The sequence below is a fragment of the Doryrhamphus excisus genome, chromosome 13 (genome assembly GCF_030265055.1).
Source record: "Doryrhamphus excisus isolate RoL2022-K1 chromosome 13, RoL_Dexc_1.0, whole genome shotgun sequence".
Classification (NCBI taxonomy): Eukaryota; Metazoa; Chordata; class Actinopteri; order Syngnathiformes; family Syngnathidae; genus Doryrhamphus; species Doryrhamphus excisus.
The window spans coordinates 17,421,615-17,445,771 of record NC_080478.1 but is presented as its reverse complement, the minus strand read 5'-3'; the positions used below and the strand labels follow the sequence as shown (position 1 = coordinate 17,445,771).

At 42.2% G+C, this 24,157-nt stretch overlaps 3 protein-coding genes across 3 annotated transcripts; 2 read left to right on the top strand and 1 right to left on the bottom strand.

The window, feature by feature from the left end:
• Window positions 1-364: 364 nt before the first annotated feature.
• Window positions 365-12,739, top strand: hif1aa (hypoxia inducible factor 1 subunit alpha a). Its single transcript, XM_058090162.1, has 15 exons — window positions 365-647; window positions 5,467-5,657; window positions 6,303-6,454; window positions 6,629-6,713; window positions 7,754-7,863; window positions 8,493-8,695; window positions 8,964-9,070; window positions 9,201-9,348; window positions 9,462-9,778; window positions 9,848-10,026; window positions 10,841-10,960; window positions 11,063-11,301; window positions 11,369-11,468; window positions 11,547-11,616; window positions 11,696-12,739. The coding sequence occupies exons 1-15, from the start codon at window positions 616-618 to the stop codon at window positions 11,857-11,859; spliced, it is 2,217 nt and encodes a 738-aa protein (XP_057946145.1). The 5' UTR covers window positions 365-615; the 3' UTR covers window positions 11,860-12,739.
• A 108-nt stretch (window positions 12,740-12,847) lies between these two features.
• On the bottom strand, window positions 12,848-16,218 carry LOC131140073 (serine protease HTRA2, mitochondrial-like). Its single transcript, XM_058090163.1, has 8 exons — window positions 15,566-16,218; window positions 15,195-15,399; window positions 14,023-14,217; window positions 13,918-13,950; window positions 13,735-13,843; window positions 13,583-13,655; window positions 13,410-13,505; window positions 12,848-13,124 (listed from the first exon to the last, which is right to left on the bottom strand). Exons 1-8 carry the CDS (start codon window positions 16,042-16,044, stop codon window positions 12,959-12,961), a joined length of 1,356 nt encoding a protein of 451 aa, XP_057946146.1. The 5' UTR covers window positions 16,045-16,218; the 3' UTR covers window positions 12,848-12,958.
• A 464-nt stretch (window positions 16,219-16,682) lies between these two features.
• On the top strand, window positions 16,683-23,906 carry LOC131140071 (rho GTPase-activating protein 11A-like). The gene is made up of 11 exons (XM_058090160.1): window positions 16,683-17,390; window positions 17,902-17,969; window positions 18,296-18,392; window positions 18,483-18,739; window positions 19,288-19,451; window positions 19,538-19,678; window positions 20,028-20,198; window positions 20,276-20,405; window positions 20,582-20,690; window positions 21,743-21,857; window positions 21,942-23,906. The coding sequence occupies exons 1-11, from the start codon at window positions 17,262-17,264 to the stop codon at window positions 23,321-23,323; spliced, it is 2,763 nt and encodes a 920-aa protein (XP_057946143.1). The 5' UTR covers window positions 16,683-17,261; the 3' UTR covers window positions 23,324-23,906.
• Window positions 23,907-24,157: the final 251 nt, after the last annotated feature.

Genomic DNA, 24,157 nt, shown 5'->3' with positions numbered 1-24,157 from the left:
TTAATAACTTTATTGCTTACTGTTTCTTTTTTTTTTTGCATTTTGAAACCCTACTTAGAACCTCATTAAGATCCAACAGTGCAAAAATGTAAATTCAAATTATTGCAATTTTTTACCTAGTTATAAAATTTTGATCAGGATTGTAGGTGATTTGTTGGGGATCTCCGTAAGTTATTACATTTTTCCAGTATTGTTTTTTAAAGGCAGAAATTAAGTGTTTTTTTCTTTTTCCTTTGTTTACAAAAAATACGCACGTGCCTTTATTATTTCCGGGTGCAGGAAAGGTTGACAGTACTGTAGGTGTATATTTCCCAGGCGCGTCCACGATGAGCCGAACACGTGACTGCGCGACCCCGCATCCTCTATGGGACTGTGCTCTAGCGATCTCCGTCTTGTAGCTCCAGGTCTCCAGCGTGGCAGTCGCTACTAGTCGCCTGCCTTTGAACGGATGGAACACTTATTCCCTCGCAAAATATACCGACTGTTACCACACATTTAAAGGAGCTCCGCGTCTGTATTGGTGGAAAATCTGCGAGTCGTGTGGCTTGTTTTCTTCGACGGAAGACCGCTTGATTACAACATCGAGCGACTTAACTCGGGTTCTTCAGTCCTGAAATGGACACAGGAATTGTACCTGAAAAGAAAAGGTAACGTTACGCAACACTAGTAACAATACCTTGTACTTCATTGAAAACTTCACTCTTCGGTGGAGGTTTTAATGTTACAATTAGCGGGCGCGTATGGACTGTATTTCAAGGTTACATGTTACTCGCTCTTCCATTTAAGAGGACATAATAGCTAGCGACGCTATTTTGTTAGCTAGCAGCTAATGTCGCTAGCTAGCATCGCCAGCTATCCACAATAAATGTGTACTTTTGCGAATTAAACGAGCATTCATTTGTTGCTGTTTCTAACTTTGTTCTACTTACTCGCGTATGAGTGTTTAAAAAAAAGGTCGAGTTAAAGACTCTGCAAGCTACGTTTTTGTTTTATGGTCGTCGAGTTTTTGACAGGTTTTATCACGCTAATAGCTTCTGTTTAGATTTGACGCCCATTTAGCTGTCTTATCTCTTGTGAGCAGTGCTGCTGTGTGTTTTTTTTAATTAAATATATATAATCCGGCCTGTTATTTTAGGTACGTGAGTACAAAGTGTACCTTTGGGTATTGGCACCGCAGAGAGACGACAGGACTTACAGTAGTTTTATGTACTGGCAGCTATTAACAGCACAGATCATTTAAATTGTCACATCTTATATCCTTGATGGCTATTAAGTTGGCTGCTTTATCACGTGTAGGATTTTGAAAAATATGGCAACCTTAAAAACAATGGGACATTTCCTTGTATTATCAGTGAGTTTTTGTGAGTAGTTTATTGTATATTGCTGGAGAAAACATCGTTTGCAGTTCTTATATAGAAATATATTTGGCTCCAAATTTCTTGCTTAAGTTCAAATCAGGCATATTTCCAGTTGAGTAGGTCCAATAACTGTCATGATATCCTGTTTTGTATTTCAGTAAATATTCTGTTCCTAGCTTTACTTGCATTATGTAGGTAGTGCCACACACTGCTGCGGTATTATTTCTGTTCATCTCTTAATCACCAAGCATTGACGTCAACAGTGCTTGCCAAATTTGTATTGCAGTGGAAGTTCCGTTTTTAGTAACCGATATATAATTTGCTGTGCAACATAACGGATGGATTTGTTGAAACAAGGCTCTGTGAACAGGGCAACAGAGCCTTGTTGAAAGATAATTCCATCCAATCAGGAAAGAGACTTTCATTATGTTTATACTTTTCATAATTAGCAGCACTACTCTTAATTGTGCGCTCATTCCCATATTGGGAAAAACATTGTATGTCCATTGGGGTATATTGTGGTCATTTGCAGCCCTGCAAGGAGATATTGTATTGGAACTTGGGAGTGTTGCTTATGTGGAAAAATAATGTCTCCAGCTGATAACTCATACCTTTTACTACTTGTACACAGTGTGGGAGTCAATGTTGTTTCCCCATTTGCCACCCCGTCAGCTGCACATTGTCATTCCACTTTGCTTTTTATATAGCACTTCCAAATTTTCACCCTGAGTGTCACAGGACACTCAATTGATGCACACAAATTGATGATATGACGTTGAAAAAATCTGACAATATATTGAATTTTACTACTTCTGTTGCATTTCACTCTAGCAGCCCCACTAAGATTGTATGACTGACAAAAGGGCTCACACCGTTCATGCATTGTTCTACAAAACAAAGGTCAAGGCGCTGAAAACCAATGCACAGAGTGAATCCTCTTCCTGCCTGGCAAAATTATTAAGTTAATTTTTAGTTATGGTGTGATTTATATATTTATTATCATCACAGACTTGGTGCCCAGCAGATATTTTCTTTCTGAACGCAAAATCTTGCCATGTTTTTAATCTTGCACAATCTTTAATTTTCACTACAATTTACTGGCCTGGTTCCTGTCCAGAGGGAAGGCAAAGGAAAGTGTATTTGGTGTTCAAAAGCTCTGTACACTAGCATGTTTCTTTATAAAGCCCCTTGTTGTCTGATGTTTTGACTGAGCGGCCCCCAAATAAAAGAAAAAGAAGAGCACTTGCACCCAGAGAACAGAACACAGAGCGAAAGGAATGTTGGCTCCCACTTTAGAGAGCAGAGCACTGGCAGTCAGTGCACTGATTTTTTTTTCACCCCCCCTTTCCTCGAGTCAATTCTGTTCATTTGTTTTTTCCCCCCGGAGCCTGCAATTAGAGTATTTATTTTTGTATCGTCAACAATGGTCCTGGTCACAAAGGGACTGCTCTTTCTCTGTTTTCATTGAGCAGAATTGTCTGATCAATTGGTCTCTTCTGACAGTTATCAATAGTTGCTTATTGTGCCTTTCTGCTACTTACCAAAAATGCCGCCACGGGGTCATTGGCCTGTTAGAGAAAGCATTTTTATCCTGCACTGAATTATGTAACACATAAGACAAACTTTACTGTCAAATTAAACAGTACTGACAGACAGTGAGAACATCTCTAGTGAAATAGGTCAGTCCCTCGAAACAAAATACCCCTTACTGGCTTTTCATTGTGCACTGGTGATTTTTTTCACCATTAATGTCCTGTCCACTGGTATCCATCTATTCATGACTTGAATATATCATGTTCATACAGGTGTCGGATTTATGCAAAAATGTCAAGGATAAAAGAAGCAAAATCGTAGCAGCACATGTTTTATTTTGCTGTAGGGTATTTGTCTAGGGCTGCTGGTCATGCATGACCATGTGCAAGAGTGGTGTTATGTAACATTGGCCTCACGACAGGGATTGCATTCATCTCAGCTGGGGATTGTTATTTTCACGGGCTATTTCAGTTTCATATAGAGGGAAAACAATGTGTGTGTATAAGGAGATCATTGTAAAATCGCTTAACTGTACAAGCAATATTATCAAGTCAGTTTAACATTTTTTTAAATGTCAAAGACATTTAATAAGTTAACTGCTGTGATATTATATAAAATGGTCAAAGACAATTTAAAGACTTTGTTGATGATTGTAATAAGTTGGCATCTTATTATTATTTTTTTTAAGCATCAACTGTCACACATTTTCAATTGATTGCAACTCGACTACTCGTGTTCGCGCAGGCTTAATCAGTTCATGCTCATGAAAAGATAGGACGTCCTGTCTAGTTCTGACCATGAACGGATGCCAATGTAACCCAAGGTTTCAGGATGCTAGCTGATGGGAGTAAATCAAGGACAACAAGTTTATCATTTGCACAGTGCCTCTCCATTCACACAACACACTTCAAAATAAGAGCACTTTCAGCAATATCCCATTTACCTGTGTAAAATTTAAATTAGGGTTTCCAAAAAATAGTTTACACCAACATTGAATCAGCAAACAAAGTATGCTTTTCAAGGAAGCATCTTTTGTGAAAGTGTACTCCTGTTAAAAATAAATGTTCCCCCTGTTGAGCACCTACGCGCGATAACCTGCACAGAAAGCTTTCTAGATCTTCCAGATTCTGCACCTCTTTCTGCAGTGTTTCCGTGGATTTCCTGCTTCCCACTCAAATAGTCTTTAATTTAGTTCACCCCTGGCCCTCCTCCAGGTATGCCCACTCCACTGTGATTGGTCACACTCCCAAGCGCTTCCGGGGACTTCTGAACAGCTGCTGTGCTCATTTTGTTCGATAACTTACGAGAGCTGCAGCTATTGAATATTTTAGTAATCGAATATTTCACTGAAATTTTTGTCATGGAGAAGTTCAGACATTCTATCCAAAGACAACTCCGGTTAGCGTCAGCCAAATGTTGAAATATAACTGACTTTAGTCGCTTAAGTGTCCCAACATTATGGTTGCATCATGTGAGGCCTACTGAAAATAGCGTGGCTATTTGTCAGTAGTATTGATTGGTGACGCTTGGGAGATCCTGGTGTTGAAGGCGGCTCTCCATACGTCTGCCAATAACCTCCCCCCAAGTCACATTGTAGATAATTGTAATCGTCACGCCGCTAGATTGGCCTTCTCCATCCACATGCACCTTGGAATGGAACTGTATTTTTACCTGTTTTTTCTGCTTTTGGCCTGAGCTTTTGTTTGCAGACTCACCGATCTTTGGCCTATGCCTTATTTGGACGATTGGTGCAATGCAATACCTATCACAATGGATTTTATTGACAAGTCTCGACTTAAGTGAAATTGCTTCATTCCTTGCCTGAAAGAAAACAATCTGTCTCCCAGCCAGTGATTCAATTATGGAGAAAGCTAATTCTAGTGAGCTGATCCAATTTTTGTTCGAGAGCTTCAAATTACATAGACAACAAAAGCTGCAAGTGCTTGTTAAATTCAATTACATCGACTGTGTGGTACCAATGATTTGAAATGTTTTATTTTGTTGTATAGTTGCCCTAGGCTTCAACTTATCTGTAATAATCATGCAACAGTTGTAAGGCTAATATTTGCATAATTGCACGAACGGTAACTTAAACTTGGAGAAAGGAAGAGTATTACGCTACTCTTAAGTTGTCAGTTGCGTGTTTGTTGGCTCACTGCATGGGTGCCAGTTTTACTACTGTTCCTGCAGCTTGTTAAGCTGTGCTCGTAAATGTCAAAATGATTGGTGGTGTAAGCTCTTCTGGTTGTGCACCGTGACACAGAGAAGATGATTCACGTGGTCTTCTCAGCCAACCACAGCGAGGGGGTGTACTTCTCCTCTTTTGGTCTACAGCAAATCCGGCAGCTGTACAAGTACAAATGTGGGTTTCACTGTAGTCCAGATGAAGTCTTGGTGATAAGCTTGGTTTTAGCAGAATCAAGGCGCTGTGTCCTTACCCTTCGGCAGGCCATTGGCTTCCCATTCTCCCTAAACACGAACACATAAAACAAACAAACAAACGTCAAGAAGAAGTAGTTAAAGCTGCAGAGCCAATCTGTACACACGATGACCGACCACCGCCTATCGCCTGCAGGGTGAGCTCGGAGCGGAGGAAGGAAAAGTCGAGGGATGCAGCGAGATGCCGGCGAGGGAAGGAGTCGGAGGTGTTTTACGAGCTGGCCCAGCAGCTACCTCTGTCTCACAGCATCAGCTCCAGCCTGGACAAGGCCTCCATCATGAGACTTACCATCAGCTACCTGCGCTTGAGGAAACTCCTCAGCACTGGTCAGTGTCCACAGCTGTTGTTCAATTTTAGGCTTTACAGTTAAATTAATTACTTTTCTTACTTTTATTACCGCCATCTGTGAAACAGAATCTAAACACTTCTAAAGTCCAGTTTTCTTTAAAAAGAAAATATATGTATCTACATAAAACATGTCCCGAGTTTAATTATAAAATATTGAATTTGATCTTTTCCTGTTTAAATTTATCCCGGGCGCGTTCTTTCAGCGCATGCTCAGATATGATGTAACACGCAGCTCGAAACGTTCTTCAGTTTTAAAAATGGAGGCGAGCAATCGGCACTGGACTGCTGGGGAAAGTTTGTTTTTGATCCAAACTAAATTTCAAGACTGGACAAACGAAAAACTAACTAAAAATGTATGGAATTATTCCAACAAGTGAAGCCGGTATCACGTGATGTTGATGTTTACGCTTTACTGCACATGCCCAATTGACTATTCTGTTTGATTATAGCGGCATGTAGACAAGAGATTGGAATATTCCTTTCCATGTATACCATTGTTTTTCGGAAAAGTCATTCGGAAAGAGGAAAAACTCGTTGTGTTCAACAAGTTGCTCTATCCATATAGATTAATTCTTGACATTTGCACATTTTGGCTATTTGAATGTGTTGCTTTGCTTTTCCAGACGAGCCAAAATCAGAGGAGGAGAGTGAGTTGGACACCCAGCTGAACAGCTCCTACTTAAAAGCTCTGGATGGTTTTCTCATGGTGCTTTCTGAAGATGGAGATATGGTCTATCTCTCTGAGAATGTTAACAAGTGTCTCGGCCTGGCACAGGTAGGTCTGAATTGAGAATGTGTCATTAATGTGAATTAAATAAGGGTGTAGAGTCATTTTTAGAAACGATAAAGAAGAAGGTTATTGTGATAATTCTCTAAGGATGAGGAAGGTTTACATTGCATTGCATGAAATGCTTGCATAGAGATTTCATTCTGTCTCTTATCTCTGCAGTTTGACCTGACTGGACACAGCGTGTTTGATTTTACGCACCCATGTGATCAGGAGGAACTGAGGGAGATGCTGGTCCACAGAGCAGGTACACTATGTGTGTGTTTGGAAGAGTATGCTGCATCACCAGCGCATTATTTTATGATAATATTTGAATTAAAGGGGACCTATTATGCTTTTTCCACTTTTCTGACCTACAAATGTAGTTTGAATGATGTATTCTTGTGTTAAACGATGTTTCAGATAATGAGGTTTGTGAATTTGGAAGTGAGTTCTGAAAGACGTTTTGAAATGGTTTCAGAGGGTGTTGTAAAACTGGAGGTTTGTGATGTCACAGATGGGCAGGCTTCCTTATATGGGCGTGCTGTGTCAGTGAGATATGCTCCCTGCCCTCCCCCAAGCTCTGCTTTTGTGTTTACGTTGTTAGCAATGGCTTGCAGGAAGTGTTTTTTTTGGGTGTAAGGGAAAGCTACATTTGTTTAAAATTCCTGACAACGGCACAAGTTGGTGGAGTTCCTGCTTCCCTACCAACAAAAGAAAAATATTTTAATCTGTCAACGCTAAAATGCTAAAGCTACTTACCATTGAGAGATGTCTTGAAGTAACTTATTTTGGAGTGAAACTTTGTAGTGTCCAGTCTCAACTCCCGGATCGGATTCGGGATCCAACACATGTGGCTGTAAGCAGACATTTAAAAAAGCTAAATTGCCGTTTATTGTCCTATAATGTTCAGTTTATCGGTTGGCTTCAGCAGCTATCGGCACACTTCTGAGCACTTGGGAGTGTTACCAAACACAGTGGAGTGGGTGTGCCTGGAGGTGGGCCATGGGTGCAATAAATTAAAACTGACCGTTTTCACAGGAAGCACGAAACACAGCTGGAATAGGTGCAGAATCTGGAAGATCTAGAAAGCTTTCTGTTCTGGTTATTGTGTGTAGCTGCTCTATAGGAGTCCACAACTCAAAAATGAGCATTGTAGGTCCCCTTTGAATTGCATTTTCTGCAGGAGAAAAACAATGTACATAAAAACACTTAGGGTGAAAAGAATATTTCAGTTTCAGCACACAAAGATGATATTCTAGTTCTCTCTTCTGAATCAAGTTTCACTTGCTGTGGACACAATTTCAGGCTCCAAAAAGGCCAAGGAATTGGACGCAGAGCGTAGCTTCTTCCTTCGGATGAAGTGCACACTCACCAGTCGGGGCCGTACTGTCAATGTCAAGTCCGCTACATGGAAGGTAATGAAAGATTGTCAAAATGATGTAAAGTGCAGGGTGGAATCAGTAAACAAAGAAAATTGGGTATTAGTGTGTAAATGTAGTTTGAATTCAAATGAATCAGTCTGTTATTTGGTATGTAATGCATATACACATTAGACGGGCCATTAGGGGTGTGTAATTCTTCAACTCCATGCTAAAGACAGTAAGTACCCATAATGATGTACAAACACTGAGTTCAGATTACTTGTAGTAGGAAAATTGTATTCCCACACCCAAAACATAATTTCGCTTTGCAGTGCAGTTATTTGTCAATGTTGAAGATCATTCCAGTGTGTTTCACCAACAAAGATTTTCTAATGAACTTTTCCATTGTGGGATTGATTTATTATGCAGCCATATTTGAGGCAGTCTAGAATTTTTCATTGTTGTATTTTTCACCCAGCTGATATCTGATCCTTAGTTTACATTGCAGCTTGGACATTTTTAAAAGTAAGTTAGTTGTTAAATACACTAACTAACTAATTAGAGTTTTTGTTTTTTTGGAGAATGAACGGATGCATGAACCAAACCATGTTTTTTTTTTTCTTTAAGATAAGAAGGACTGGGTTGAAGTAACCCTTAACCGTCCTTGTCTTGACCATCTACAGGTGCTCCACTGCTCCGGGCACGTGTGCCTTCATGACAGCCTCACAGCACAGACTGCCAATGACCATGCGGAGTCACCAGTTCCCTACTTGGTGCTCATCTGTGACCCTATTCCACACCCTTCCAACATTGAAGTCCCTCTGGACACCAAGACCTTCCTCAGCCGCCATACAATGGACATGAAGTTCACATACTGTGACGAGAGGTGACTGTACTTCCTTAATCCTTCAGTGTAATAGTCATACTGCCACCTAGTGTTCAGTGTTATTTATGTACATTTTACATGTAAATCAGGGGTGCATGCAATAATAAAGATGAACGTTGCATCTCATTGTGTATTTTGAAACGCAATGGAGGAGCATAATGCCAGCTGTCTGATATCATATGGCATCTACAAAGTGACGTTTACGTGATCGACGTAATGCTCTGGTGTAGAGCTTTATTTATAACTTCCGACTACTGTGCTCCTACAGGATCACTGAGCTGATGGGATATGAGCCGGAAGACCTGTTGAATCGTTCAGTGTACGAGTACTACCACGCTCTGGACTCGGACCACCTTACCAAGACTCATCATAACTGTAAGCAAAATTGTAAACGATGCATGCAACTTGGGGTATATAATATATATATAATATATAAAGGAGGTTGAAAAGAACATCTAGACATATTTATTTTTTGACGGCGGTGCAATGCTAATGTTTGTTTCAGTGTTTGCAAAGGGCCAGGTCAGCACAGGCCAATACCGGATGCTGGCCAAGAGAGGTGGTTTTGTGTGGGTGGAGACGCAAGCAACTGTCATCTACAACAACAAGAACTCTCAACCACAATGCATTGTCTGTGTCAACTTTGTTCTCAGGTATGAAAGGAGCCCAAAAAGACCTCATTGATCATCTCAAGTATCTATTCGTATAGCCATTGTAGCAAAAAGCACCGGGAAAAGCTTTGTAGCAATGTATGTCCTCTCTGCAGTGGCATCCAGGAGGAAAAAGTGATTATGTCTTTGGAGCAGACAGAAGATGTGAAGCCTGTAAAGCAGGAGCAGCAGGATGACGACAATGCTGTTGTGGAGAGCTGCCCGCCAGAGAAGTCTCCATCCCCGCTGAAGGAGGTGCTGGTCGAGGAGAAGAAGCCCCCCGAGCTGGATGTGATCAAGCTGTTTACACAAACAGTTGAGCCGAAGCCGGTGACCAGCTTGTATGATCAGCTGAAAGAAGAGCCTGAAGCCCTCACGCTGCTGGCTCCAGCAGCTGGAGACACCATCATATCCCTGGACTTCAGCTGCCCTGGTTTGTGCTCCTTTCCAATTGTCTTCTAAATACCTTTGAAGCTCTCTAACAGTCGATCCTCTGACACAGATGCTGATATCCAGCTGCTGAAAGATGTGCCTCTCTACAATGACGTGATGCTTCCTGCCACGAGCGACAAGCTAGCCGCGCCTCTTTCCCCTCTGCCACCAAGTGAGCCCCTCACTGTCGAAACTGTGGATGGAAAAAGCCCCGCGTCCACACCGGCAACCAATCACAGCCCAGCACAGGTAAACGCTACACGTTTTTGTAAACATCTAAGTACTTTTTGTACTCACGTTTTCACTATCGGTAAACTTTTTCTTGTGCGTGTGACCGGAAGAAAAGTTCTGATTAGCTTGGGCGGAAGTTATTTGGTGCCACTTCTTTGTTTTCAGGCCCCGATGACCCGTCTTTTTAAGAAGTTTTTTTAATGGCATGATTAGCATGTACAGTAAACCTCGGATATATCGGATTCAATTGTTCCCACTGGTTTTGTCCGATATAAGCGAAATCCGTTATATGCGTATACCGGAAAATGTCCATTTTACGCATATATCGGATTTATATCCGGTATATGCGTAAATCGGATTTTTATCCGTTATAAAAAGGCACTTCCTTGACTATGTTTCCAATGTACCTGGACGCGCAGGCAACGCTGCAAACGCTGCAAATGACGTCGTATAGCGGCCTGTCACGATTCGGCGAATCGGAGCGCCACGATGCGGCCATCCGATATATGCCAGGGAAATTTAATGGAAATGCATTGGAACGGGACTGGAGATTTTGTCCGAAATAGGCGAAATCCGTTATAAAAAATCCGATATATGCAATGAATTTTTATTGGAAATGCATTACAGAAAAATTGGTTCTTTTTTATCTGTCCGTTGTGAGCGAATTTCCGATATATCCGAGGTTTACTGTAATTTGAATGACTTTGATATTTTAGTTTTGATGAAGGGCGTATTAAACTAATATACAACTTCCTTATGGTAGAATACACTGTAATTGTACTTCCAGCCACTTCTATTAATAATATCAATAATATTATAATTTTATCTTCAGGTTCCTCCACTAATGGACTTTTGCTTAACCATGGACTCGGACATGTCTGATTTCAAACTCGATCTAGTGGAGAAGCTGTTTGCCATTGATACCCAACCCAAGACCCCCTTTACCACACAGGTAAATAAATACTAAGGAATTGTCATTCATAATTTGTGATCAATTTAAAAAATAAATTAAAAAAAAGCATGTAATGGAGGGGATCATTCTCTGTCCTTCCAGACGACGGAGGACTTGGATCTGGAGATGTTAGCTCCCTACATCCCCATGGACGATGACTTCCAACTGCGCAGTCTGAGCCCAGAAGAGCCTCTGTCTTGTGGACCAGTCAAATCCTTGGAGAGCTCACCTGTCAAACAGGAGGTCCATAATTATTCCGGCTCGCATGGAAGTTGTGCCACCACTCCTGCGCCGCAGGAGCCACTCGTTGTCTCGCCCTCTTCTGTGATCCTCGCTAAGAGGTATTTCTTTTTCTATATTTAGCCATTTCTTAATCTTGAGCATCATTATTCCATGCCTGTGCTGCAGAACACCACAATTGGAGAAGGGTGTGTCACTCTGGACCCTGGCTGCGCAAAATGCACAGCGCAAAAGAAAACTGGAAGACATAAGAGTGATGGTTGGGAAGGTAAAAATCTCAGCATTCACACTTCACACAAATACATATAATTAGTTCCTAGAATAACAATGTATTATATTTTCCCAGGATACCGTGCTCCAGGAACATGGGAAAAAGCTGAAGTCCACCACCCAAACTGTAGTTCTGCTACCGTCAGGTGAATTGACGACGGCTGTTGATTGCTCCAAATTATTAGCCGACAATTGCCATGACACTTAAGTCTCTTCTTGTGGTAGATTTGGCAAGTTGCCTGCTAGGCAGCACATCAGAGGCCACCAGTAGCCTTTTCACCCTGCCACAACTCACTCGCTACGACTGCGAGGTCAACGCCCCCTTACAGGGTCGCCAGTGTCTGCTGCAAGGGGAGGAGCTTCTGCGGGCATTGGACCATGTCAACTGAGGCGATGCTGAAATTGACACGACAGATCCTCCTCCTCCTCCTCCTCACGACAACCCTCACCCCAACTTTGTCTTATTTATGAATCTGAATACGTCCACCTTGGTTTTGGCTGCCGGTTGTGCACATCATGTGAAGTCTATAGCATTCCGCTGTGCCACCGCAGCATCTGGGTCACTAGGAGGGAATTCCGACACCACAAAGTTCCACTTTAATTTTTTTTTTTCTCCTGCCCCCGCCCCACGTCTCTTCCTGGGAGTCTCTTGAGCACACAGCGCCTCTCAAGATGACCCTTTTCCAGCAGGTCACCGAGAACCTGGCGCAACTGCCAGCAGTGTATTGTAAGCTTCAGTCGCACAATTTATATTTTCTTAAAAAGAAAACTATTACCAGCAATATATATATATTAAGCCTTTTTAAACTAGTTGTAATGGGATTCGAACAGTTTTATCATTTGCTCCCATACTTTGTATGTTGTAGAGTACTCTTAATGTCTGTAGTCCGCAAGTATGAACATATTGTTTTAAGCCTGCTGTGGTTTGAATGTTAGCTTCAGTCTTATGTATAATTGTGTAGCAGTCCAGTACATGTCACTTTATTAATTTCTTGGTATTATTGTATGAATAACAGGGAAATGCACTTGTATGTACGTGCTCTGTCAAAACATAACCTGGTTTGCTTTGCTTCACATTATACGACCTTTGTTTTCCATCAAACACGCGATGACATGGATGGTCTTTGTTTGACGTTCAAAAGGGAAATGAGGGAGATCATTGGTAAGTTGTCCAACATTGCTCAGTTAATTGTCGTCTGTGTAATTGATCAGGTAATCAATCATGCCACGCTTATTGTTGCTGTCCAACATTAAACGGCTCTTATATAATACTGTTTCATGTCATTAACTTTACGAAAAAAATATTTGTTGGAAATACAGAAACGTAAGCAGTTTCATGTAAACAAAATCAATCCAATACACTAGACAAAAATCCACTTTTCCTTGTAGAAAACATTTAATTCCAGCTGTGATGACCCTCCCAGACCTGAATTAGTCCCTTGGCTGGTTGGTCAAAATGAGAGAAACATCTGTGGTGTGGCTGCTTTATCACTCCGTGTATTCAGGAGTCATTTGCAGGTGAAGCTGCTCTCGTCCTCTCTGCACCACCATAGTGATCTTATCGCTGCTGCGGACAGCAGTGTAGATCTCCTCTGAGGTGTTGACCTTCGCTCCGTTGATTTCCAGTACAACGTCTCCTGGCAGCAGGCCAGCTCTGACGAGGACAGCCGTCATTAAGTGAGGAACATTTGAACCGATTCCCTACAAGCTGTTACCTATAAAAGTTTAAACACGTCCTCCAATGTTAACCTATGAGATTTTGTGCTACTTTCAAGTAATTTTGCCTTGAGTTGAAAAAGAATATAGATCGAAATTACCAGATCAACTCTGCTATCCCGACTTGAAAAGCATACTTCATGTTACAAACAGTGGTTTCATGTACAAAAAAAAAATATTAATGACCTCTTTAGGGTTACTTGTATTGTGATCCAGGCTGTACCTGTTTGCTGGGGAACCGACGATGACTCTGTGGATCAAAATTCCATGTGTCACATCTGGGAAAAATGGATCCCTCAACTTCAACTCTGCAATGATACTGTGGAACCAACACAAAAAAAACACGTTTGTGGTGACAAACTGATTTGGACTCTTTCATGCACTTGCCATCCTTACCTCTGCGTGAGTGTTAGCATCATGACACCAATGTACCGTCGCTTTGTCTCCGACTGGCCAAACCAGGAACCTTCTATTGAAATGAAAATAACAGGATATGACTGTTAAGAGATTTTTCCATAATTGTACAGGAGGAAAAAAAACTTGTATACTTTTTCTGTTTGCAGCTTGATCAAGAAAAGATCTCAGGCGATCGGATGGGATAGCAAAGGAGATTCCTGCAGTGACCTTCATAGTGTTTATCCCGATGACCTCACCATCCTAGGTACATGATAATGACGTGTAAGATGAGCCACAATGATTGTGATACATAAGCATTCATAGTACAGACTCACCAGATTGATGAGTGGGCCTCCGGAATTCCCAAACTGCCCAAAAAATCAGACAAGACACAATCAAACTCCAGTGGCAAAACATCTGTCTCATTACTGTACGCTCACATCGATGGCTGCATCCGTCTGTATGTAGTCCATGTTGGGATTGGACAGGCCCAGCTCCTTACTGCCTCTCTGCACTGAGCTAATGATGCCTGATGTGATGGTGTTCCGTAAAGCAAACGGGCTTCCCATGGCCACGACAAACTCCCCTTGACGGACGTCAGACGAACGGCCGAGTGAGAGTGTGGGTAAAGGATTCTGCAGTTAAATGGAGGAGAGCCTCAAAACGTCAACAAAAGTCAAGAATGCAGTGAAGAAGGTCTCATAGGTTCATTTTACTGTTGACCATCTTGGCATTTTAAGATCAAGAGCGCCCCCTGGTGGTTTTTCAACACCAGTTTTTTATGACTCAAGATCAAGGGGTCTCAAACACGCGGCCCCCGCCTTGATATGAAAGTTTAATGTTAGTGCGGCCCGCGCAAGTTTGATATGGATGCTGTATGGTATCATGTACCCAGAAAAAATTATGTTTGATTAATGTTCATGTTAAAGGTTAAATAACTGTTAATAGTTATCCTCCCTATCCGTGTGGAAGCGGTAAGTTTTTGGCTATTTAAGTTTAAAGGAAATAACTTGAAGGCTACCGTTTAGGTCGCTAGCTCTCTAGTTTGCGAGTTAGCATGTGTCTCAAGACCCTGCAGTTGCGCAATATGTTGTAAATAAAAAGAGTATAAATGTGACTATAGTCGTGTTTTGTCATGTCTACAGGGCTCTAATAATGCTTTGTTCATTTTAATCTGAAAAAAATAATTTGTCTACCCACCAACTATATGTGGTTTCTTAAGTTTTTATTATTTGCCGTTTTATTATTATTATTATTATTATATTTATTTATTACTGTGATTGATTTTCTTTATTCTTGATTTGTTTATTTTTCATCTTATTTTGTGTAGAAAAATAAAAAGTAAGATATTTGAAAACAGTGGAATGTTTTATCAGAGCTTTTCTTGTAGAAAATTGGAACCAAAGTGAAGTTTTTTTTTTAATTTTTTTGTTTTTAATAAATGCGTTTTTTTTTTTTTGGAAAACCTGATGCGGCCCAGTCTCACCCAGACCCGAGCTCTAGTGGCCCCCCAAGTAAATTGAGTTTGAGACCCCTGCTCAAGATAAAAATACAACAGTGTCATTATTACCCCACATGTATGGGACGTGTGTGGAATTAAACTCTCACTCACCTTTGCAGAGATTTTGATGGTGGCAATGTCCGCCACCTGATCGACATCCTGCACGGTTGCCTGGTATACTTCTCCATTAGTCAGCTTGACTCGGACCCCTCTCTTATTGGCCACAACATGAGCATTGGTCACTATGAGTCCATCACTGCTGATGATAAAACCAGAACCATTGGACACGGCCATCTCTCTCCCTGAAAATGGATGTCTGTAAAAAGCAAACAGTGATATTTAATTACATAAGATCCATTCATATGAAAAAGAAACACTATGTTTACTGTAAATGCTTCAATTAACACTTCAATTCATATAACCGCTGTCTCCTATTATTGGGGTCTGTAATAAGTATTAATAAGTCCATTAAGGGAACTCACCTGCCTACGATTTCTATGTAGACCACAGCCGGAGTAGACTTTTCCACAACATCCGCAATAAAGTTGTATTTATACCGAGGACTGTCCGGTTTAAAAGGGGACGCACACTCTGCTGACCAAAGGATGCGTTCAAGTACCCCATTTGATTGTGTTTTCTTTGCGAGTCCGCCCTCTTTAATGTCCAGAAACACAGCACCACAGAGTCCCAAGCCCGCTGACAACGTCTGAAGCAGCCGGAAGTGGTTGTCGTCGTCGCGTTCTCCTCCTTTCCTATCCCACGATGGAGCTTTTCGGTCCAGTCGCGTGTTTTCGCCGGTTCCCCCGTGATTGTATAACACTACCGTGGCCAGTCGGCTGCCTGGTGTGTCAATCAGGGAAATGTTTCTTCGGCTCGGACACTGGCTGGATGGATGACACCGAGCGTGTGACATTAACCTCGCGAGAAAACAACGACTGACAACAGTTAAGGTTATTGCCATGTTGCATCCCTTTATATAAGGATATAAGAGCTGTAAGAAAATTGCGCAGTGGTATACAATAATATCAATTTGGTCTTTTTGGATTTAGAATTCCAAGAAGGCGACAACGAACTCTACTTGAACTAACTTTAACCCGGAAGTGTGATAGGTCTTCTTCGTTTTTTTTTCTCCCTCTTCTTCCCCTGCAGATTGAAACGTTGCCTGGCGCATTGCTGCCCCCTTGCTGCGATTAGGCGAAATAAAACAGTGTTTTTATCTTTTCTTCGTTTGGGCATTTTTTACATTTCCTGTTACATATTTTGGTCACATTATGAATGATACGCGAAGTCGTTTTTGCTCTTGAATATACACATCTTCATAGTTTTATATTGAAAAGTAGTAGTATGACCACATGTCCACCACAGAGGACACCGGAAAATTACTTAAAATTTTCTGTAAATGACGAAAACCACTTTTAACCCTTCAGTTTCATACAAATTTATTTTTTCTTGCAACTGTATAACCTTCATATACAGTACCATATGTTCATATAAGAGCGAATAGTAATTTACAAATGTTACAAATATGTGCAGATGTTGGGGTCAGTCGATTTATAGCTTCCTCCTCCAAACGTGTCTTTTGTCCTGTCTCAAGCTATAGCTCCGCCCGTGTAGTGTGCCTTGGATGTATAAAACAAACGCTACAGTCAACAGCGTTCAAACTGTGTCAGCCAATCAGCGCACAGACAGAAGGCAGGCGCTGTAAGTTTGAATACACAGCGGAAACGGGCAGACAACTTCGCACCGAAGTTAACGAAATGGCGTCGTATGGACGCTGAAGCAATGTCGTAGACAAGCTAATTGGTATAGTTCAACGTATTCGACGCATGGAGACCATAAGGGGTGACTTCAAATTTCGTGGCAACATTTTTTGCTTTACTGGCAACGTGCCGTAGTTAAGTTCTGTTTTGTGGCTGGCTAACGTTAGCACTATTGCCCTACAGCTAACGTCTTCTCGTGTTAGCTAATCGAGCAGTTGATTTTAGCTAACTAACTCTTTTAGCCCCGTCTCCCTTTTTTAAAAAAAAGGCCATAGTTTAATTCGTCTAACGTCTACATACATGTAAAATGTCCTAGCAACAGAAGTATTGGTATTACTTTTGGGAAAGAAAGCGAGGCTTTTTAAAAAATTACTGTACTATACAGTGTTGTAAGTAGAAGCTAGATAGGTCTTTTAAAATGATGGTCGACGAGAGAAATTTGATCCGACTTGTGGCTGTGCAACATCTTCAGTCAGCTTATGGAATCAAGACAAAGAGCTGCAACAAAAACAAAGCAGCCAGGTGCAAGTCAACTGCCAACAACTCGGTAAGTTAGAACATATAACATTATTCGTATTCAACAGTGGGAAAAAATATTGGACTTGTCTTGTTCATTTGGCCAAACAAATGTGCCTTTAGTTGGAACAGGCATTCAAATGAACAAGAAGCTGAAGATTCAAGGTGGTCTAATAATATTTTCAATGACTGTATGTTGTGATTTTTATCTGTTTAGGACTGTGTGGTGTTGACATATCAACCTTTATATCCATTTGACATAATATTGTTTAGACTACTGAATGTATTTCCGAATAATTGAAAGCATGCCCCCCTGATTTGGTCCCATGCACTTGGAATCGTGTTGGGAGTCACAAGATTCTTGACCATGAGACTTTGTCATTTCAAATCCCATTTTACTTCCTCATTTGGTTGGGCTTGTGCCAACATATGGAGAAAATCCTGAGGTTAACACAAAAGTGTACTAAAAAGTATCTGTATAAACAATGCACAATATATAAATAAGACTGTTTTTAAAAGTTTTTGTAATTTTGTGCCCACAGTCAAAGGTTTTTGGCGTACCTTTGGAGAACTTGCCATATTATAACATGGAGTGTGGCTGCGTGCCAAGGTAAGCGCAAATAGTCATTCATATGCACAGTGGAAATTGTTTTCTCTTGTGAAACATTAACCATGGAGCCAGAAATGGAATTTAATGTAAAGCTTATTTTACGATGTTTAATAGTTTTTACTGAAAACATTGCTTGTAGAGTTAAAAAACAAACTTTTCTGATGTTTGAGGCTGGAATGAATGAATTCACTTTACAATGGGAAGTCATCCAGTGTCATAGAATGGATAGTGTTTGACTTTGGAGGTTCCACTGTATAAATATGTGTTCCTACTGAGTGGATATATATGTTGAGATTGAGTAGACTAACATATCTGTTTTGTCCTAGCTTCCTCGTAGATGCATGCATGAAGCTCCAAGCACACATCGACACAGAGGGCCTCTTCAGAAAATCGGGCTCTGTTGTCCGCCTGAAAGCACTACGGGTGAGTAGGGTGACATTGCTGTCGCCGAATGACCTTGACCTTTTGAAAGGGAGCTTTTGGACAAAAGGGTTTTGTTGTGTGCATCTTTAGGCTAAAGTGGATTCGGGCGAGGAGTGCCTGGCGACTGCTCTTCCTTGTGATGTGGCCGGCCTGGTGAAGCAGTTTTTCAGGGAACTGCCAGAGCCGGTGCTGCCTATGGAGCTGCAGGAGGCGTTTCTCAAGGCCCAGCAGCTCGCTACCAAAGAGGAGCAGACCTGCGCCACCATGCTTCTGTCCTCTCTGCTGCCTGACAGGAACCAAAGCGTGTTGCGGCACTTCTTTGACTTCCTTCAAAATGTGTCCAAGAGGTGCTTACCTTTCCATTTTTTGATCAGTCATGCCAGTTATACCGATACCCATTTGACTACTTTTAAATTAATTCATTAAGAAGACTGCGTAGAAGTGTTAAAGCTCAATTTTGTCAATATATTTGATGACAGTGCAAAATGGTGCGCGCTCACAGACGGTGTCACTAGCTACATTGCACAAGAAACGCGACCATTCTGTTTCTCTGAAACGTTGATCTCAAACGTCTTTTATTGTCAACAACATACTGTACATTAAATTATCTCTGTCAAGCTAATGTGGCTCACAGAGGTACACAACACTTGGGTGCCATCTTGTGATTCAAATGTTAACTACACCTCATGACAATAAATGACAAAAATTGCCTCAAATGTTGTAGATGATATAAATTATTGACAATTTGTAGCACAATTATCAACCAGCAACATTTGTTGTTGTGACATTTTTATATTATACTGTACATGATCAGCTTGTAGTCAGCTGGGATAGGATAGAAAATGGGTGATTTCTTAAAAATATATTTTTTAAAAAGCTGCTTTTTTGATTACAGGAGTGCAGAAAATAAGATGGACATCTGCAACCTGTCCGTGATCTTGGCTCCCAACCTCCTCCACTCCGGAGACGGCACAGAAAAGATGAATGCCAACACAGAGAAACGCCTCAAACTGCAGACGGCTGTAGTTCACTGTTTTATAGAGCACGCCGAAAACTTTGGTACCACTGCACACACCTCTAACACACTTGACTTCTCCGCCTCAGGCTTCTTAAGCACTAATATTTACTGTGTGTGTGTGTTACAGGTGTTTTGCCACAGTTCCTGGAAGAGAAAGTATCAGCCATGATTGCCTGTGAGTCGGGGGTTCTGTCCCCTGTGTACAACGAGCTTCGGGAGCTGGACCAAAATTCAGGGATGAGGAGAAAAAACAGGCACAGTTTTGGAGGTAAGTTTTTTTTTTTTTAAACTTGATTTTTATTTATTTTTAAACAAAATGTCAACAGCAAGGACGTAAGGGATTTTATGGATGCTGTAGATTGCGTGGAATTGATTGTTGAATAATTGCCTTGACTCAAGATGGTGCAAAATTAAATGTGCGGCTTGGCTGCAACCAGCCGAGGCTCCGTCTCCTGAATCCCATTCAAGCACGAACAAGACATGTCAGCTACGAGCTACAATGGCTCAACTCATACATGCAGCATTATTCTATAGAAACGGCACAGAAACATGAGTTCAGATCATTTGGAGTGAGATTATCCCATCCCAATAAACCAAATTGAATTTTTTTTTACCAGTCTTTTCTTCTACCACTCCTGTGATTGCGACGCCCATCTCCAAGCGAAAGCTTCCTTTAGATTCTGGTCATTCGTTTGGATTCTCGAACAAAAAACGTAGATCTGTCAAGAACCTTGGGATGGACTTACTTCCCAATTCTTTGTTCAGTGGGACCTCTACTCCTGGATCAGGTATTGTCTAATTGTCCAAAGCCCAGCAAAAACCTTCTGCTGTGTGGCTCCTTTGAAACGTCTTTCCTGTTTTATAGCTTACAGCGCCTCAGGGGTGTTGGATGCCTCCCAAAGTACCCTTCCCTCTGCAAGCAAGTCTCGAAAGCAGGCGGCCACCTCAGCAAGGAGAAAGAGTAGACGGCATAGCAGCAGACATGTAGTCAGCAGGTACACATTCCCACCTTGCTTTCACCTTCACAAAGGTCACGGTCCCCTTTTGCTCTGCCATATAGCTAGCAAACGAGCTCATCTTGTACCAAAGTAGGCGGTCTTGAATGAAGATGAACATTGTGTACTTTTTGCCTTGTCTTGCATTGATTATTGTCTTGATTTCTATCCTGAAGAGTTGAATCGGGACGCACCGGCTGCTTTTCTCCCAAAGTTGGCAAAAAAGAGGCACCGCGCAAGTCGCTCCGTCTGCGTTTCAGCCTGGGGAGGAACCATAAAGACGCCGTAAGTGCGCTCCCCTGCTAGGACTTTCATCACTGTTGTGCAAATCATGTTATATTTTGCAATATATCATATGCACACTGTTTGTGTTGACAGAGTTAAAATGGAAAGTTTTAACTTTCCCCTTCAAAGTTTGGGAAGACCTGCAGGGAGTGTACTACAGTAAACCTCGGATATATCGGATTCAATTGTTCCCACTGGTTTTGTCCGATATAAGCGAAATCTGTTATATGCGTATACCGGAAAATGTCCGTTTTACGCATATATCGGATTTATATCCGGTATATGCGTTAATCGGATTTTATCCGTTATAAAAAGGCACTTCCTTGACTATGTTTCCAATGTACCTGGACGCGCAGGCAACGCTGCAAATGACGTCGTATAGCGGCCTGTCACGATTCGGCGAATCGGAGCGCCACGATGCGGCCATCCGATATATGCGAGGGAAATTTAATGGAAATGCATTGGAACGGGACTGGAGATTTTGTCCGAAATAGGTGAAATCCGTTATAAAAAATCCGATATATGCAATGAATTTTTATTGGAAATGCATTACAGAAAAATCGGTTCTTTTTTATCTGTCCGTTGTGAGCGAATTTCCGATATATCCGAGTCCGATATATCCGAGGTTTACTGTATATGCATGCATGGTTTTAAAAGTAGAACATATGGTTATTTTCACTGACATCTGGGTTATGGTACAAGGGTAAATGTTATTTTCATGTCCAATCATTTTGCTATATTATGCAAAGCACTATTACATTAGACATTTCACGTCTATATTTATTGTATATGTTGGTACATTGGGTGAGCTGTCAATAATTAACAAATGTTCTATATTAATGTGTTTTCTTGACTTAATAAAAAGGACTGACATCAACATCCATTATGTCGTTTCTTCTGAGTGGTTTCTGCCATCTTCTGAAGAACTAACCCCAAAAGTCCTAGCATTAACACTAAATGTTGCATTGTGGGTGGCATCTGCGGCTTCATTTAACACAATAATAAATCTCTCTCATCTTTCATTTCTCATTCCATGCTGCTTGCTGGTGTAGGGGTCTGAGTCCATAGGCTGGCGACTTGCCACCCAGGAGAGCACCGCCAGTTTTTGTTTCACCAAAGAGACCGTGTTCAGTCCATCGGCTCAGCCCACAAACGTCGACTCCAAGAGTAAGTCCACTCCAACTGTGGAAGGTTGTGCTTCTTTTAATGCTTTTTGCATAACTAATAGCTGCTTCTCCTCCACCTTGATAGGTTCAACGTTTAGAAGTAAGTCTGAGGACAACTTGCTGACCCCTCAATGCGACCCAGATGTCCACTGCACCTCATGGAGCGTGGAGGCCCCTGGAGGAGAGCAGCCTTTCAGTGTTGGCGCCTTCACCGATACACCCACGAGTGTGCGTCTGAAGAGCAACTGCGTGTCTGAACCCACCATAGTCGTGTCCAAACCGCTGACTGCGTCCAGCCTTCCGAAGAAGCTGTGTTGCGCTTCCAGCGCGGAGAGCCTAGAATGCGAGTCCTCCATCTTCAAAGCCTCTTGCCAAACTGGAGTGCCCCTGCCGAAGCTTGAGAACAGCTTCCAAGAAGCCGGTGCCGAACTCGGAGCTCTAACACAGGAGACGGTACAAGCAGAACCACGGGACAGTATCCTCTGTAAGACTCCCGTGGTAGCGACACCGACTAGCCAGAGAGGTCTGGTTCATGAGCAGAACCTTACCTTTGACATAGCGACCTTATCGCCTTTGCATATTGATAGTGTAGTTTTAGAGTCTGTTGGGAGCTGCAGTCCACCAGTGAGAGAACCTCAGAGTTCGTTTTGTTCTGCCGCCGAAAGCCGCAGCAGCTCTGCGACGCCAGGAAGCAACGACTCTGTGGGGCAGGTACGCTGTAGCAGGCTGATTGACGCTCTGGACATCCAGAGTCCGGCCCACTTCAGAATGCGTGTCTCTCCAGGACTTCAGTCTACTCCCTACAAGCCAGACCTTGGAGATGAGCTGGGCACAGATGCCGTTGACGCAAATGTCACTGCAGCGCATCACCAGGACTTGTCTTTCGCAGAGGCCGGCGCAAAAAGTCCAAACCGGCTGGCCCACCACAAGTCCCGCGTGGCGGACCACATTCAACACTTCAACAAACTCACCCTTCAGTCTCCCAAAGGCAGAGTCCAGGAAATCAAGTCGCCGCTCAAGTTTCAGCGCACCCCTGTGCGTCAGGCGGTCCGCAGGATCAACTCTCTTCTGGGAGAGAGCCGGAGACCCGCTTGGAATCTGGAGCTGACCACCAGTCAAGGCATGAATGCTATAAAAGCAGTGAGCCTCGAGAGCGGCCTGTCCCCCCACCCACACCCTCAGCCACCGAACGGAGAGAACAGCACACGTCCCCTAAAGAAGCCACCCCCAGTGCCACCCAAAAAGCCAAGCCTCTTGGCCGGTAAAGTCAAGACCGGTGCTCTGGGCGACGTGACCAACAAGGTCCAACCCAAGACCAAAGTGGACTCTTCTCTCGCCGATGCAGGAGCTCAGAAGGTCGTTTTGCAGCAGCTGGCGAAGAGAGAGGTGCAACATTACCGAGGCTCACCGAGAAACCCTCTTAACCAACCTCGCCTGCTGTCTGCCACCAAGCCTGTGGATTTGTAGACCGCATTCATGTGCCTTCATGTGCAGCTGGGAAAAAACGATACACACGTGGGAGTTAATTTATTTGGAGCTACATTAAGTGCTGCTTGTCTCGTCTTATGGCCTTCATGAATTGTGCCTCTGCCTGAGTAGTTTAGAGTGCAGGTGAATGAGTTTATTGGTGGGATGACTGGGAGTCTTTTATTTATGTATACCGTGGCTTCTGTTTACCTTTTTTATTGTTACATATTTTCATATCGTTTTATTTTTTGTAAAACGCCAAAACAAATGCACCTTTTGAAATGATGAAAAAAAAATAGCCCAGTAGTATTGATGACATGTCATTTGTCTGATTTCCAAGCCAGCAGCCAGTACAAAAGACCTTTCCGAAAAATAAACAGTATTTCTACGTTCTACAGTTTTCTTTCATCTTGTAATATTGTAGCATCCACAAGGGGGCGATGTATAGCAATGTCTGACTTCATTCTCAGCTGCGTTCAAGTACCCTTCATTCTTTCCTCTACCGCACTGTTTACACGTGTTGCCTTCACGGCTCGTACCCTGGTTGTTCACTATGGTGCATTAAAATGTCGAGCTTCCTTGACTTTGCATGTGTTGCGTTCAAGTGTCCTATACTCATCTGTCCACATCCCCTCAGTTCATTGGACATACATTCGTGTGACGTGTTTAGGTGTCAGACATACATCCTTGACGCCATGGTTGTGTTCAAGTGCCCCCTACTCGTTTGTATGAGCCGTTCAAGTGCCTTGCCCTCATTGCTTCTTATGTTGCATTCAAATGCCTTGTCCCTTCTTGGCCACTGTCGTGTCTTATGGTCTTCGCAGTCCTTTTGAT

What these genes read in the sequence shown, in the direction of transcription:
- hif1aa (XM_058090162.1), top strand. Translation starts at nt 616, where the DNA reads ATGGACACAGGAATTGTACCTGAAAAGAAAAG. An exon ending in TGTGTCAACTTTGTTCTCAG is followed by an intron (nt 9,349 to 9,461) that starts GTATGAAAGGAG and finishes TCCTCTCTGCAG; the next exon opens with TGGCATCCAGGAGGAAAAAG. An exon ending in CCAATCACAGCCCAGCACAG is followed by an intron (nt 10,027 to 10,840) that starts GTAAACGCTACA and finishes TTTTATCTTCAG; the next exon opens with GTTCCTCCACTAATGGACTT.
- LOC131140073 (XM_058090163.1), bottom strand. Translation starts at nt 16,044, where the DNA reads ATGGCAATAACCTTAACTGTTGTCAGTCGTTGTTTTCTCGCGAGGTTA. An exon ending in TACATAGAAATCGTAGGCAG is followed by an intron (nt 15,400 to 15,565) that starts GTGAGTTCCCTT and finishes TGCTTTTTACAG; the next exon opens with ACATCCATTTTCAGGGAGAG. An exon ending in ATGCTAACACTCACGCAGAG is followed by an intron (nt 13,506 to 13,582) that starts GTAAGGATGGCA and finishes TTGGTTCCACAG; the next exon opens with TATCATTGCAGAGTTGAAGT.
- LOC131140071 (XM_058090160.1), top strand. Translation starts at nt 17,262, where the DNA reads ATGATGGTCGACGAGAGAAATTTGATCCGACTTGTGGCTGTGCAACAT. An exon ending in GAGTGTGGCTGCGTGCCAAG is followed by an intron (nt 17,970 to 18,295) that starts GTAAGCGCAAAT and finishes GTTTTGTCCTAG; the next exon opens with CTTCCTCGTAGATGCATGCA. An exon ending in AGCAGACATGTAGTCAGCAG is followed by an intron (nt 20,406 to 20,581) that starts GTACACATTCCC and finishes TCTATCCTGAAG; the next exon opens with AGTTGAATCGGGACGCACCG.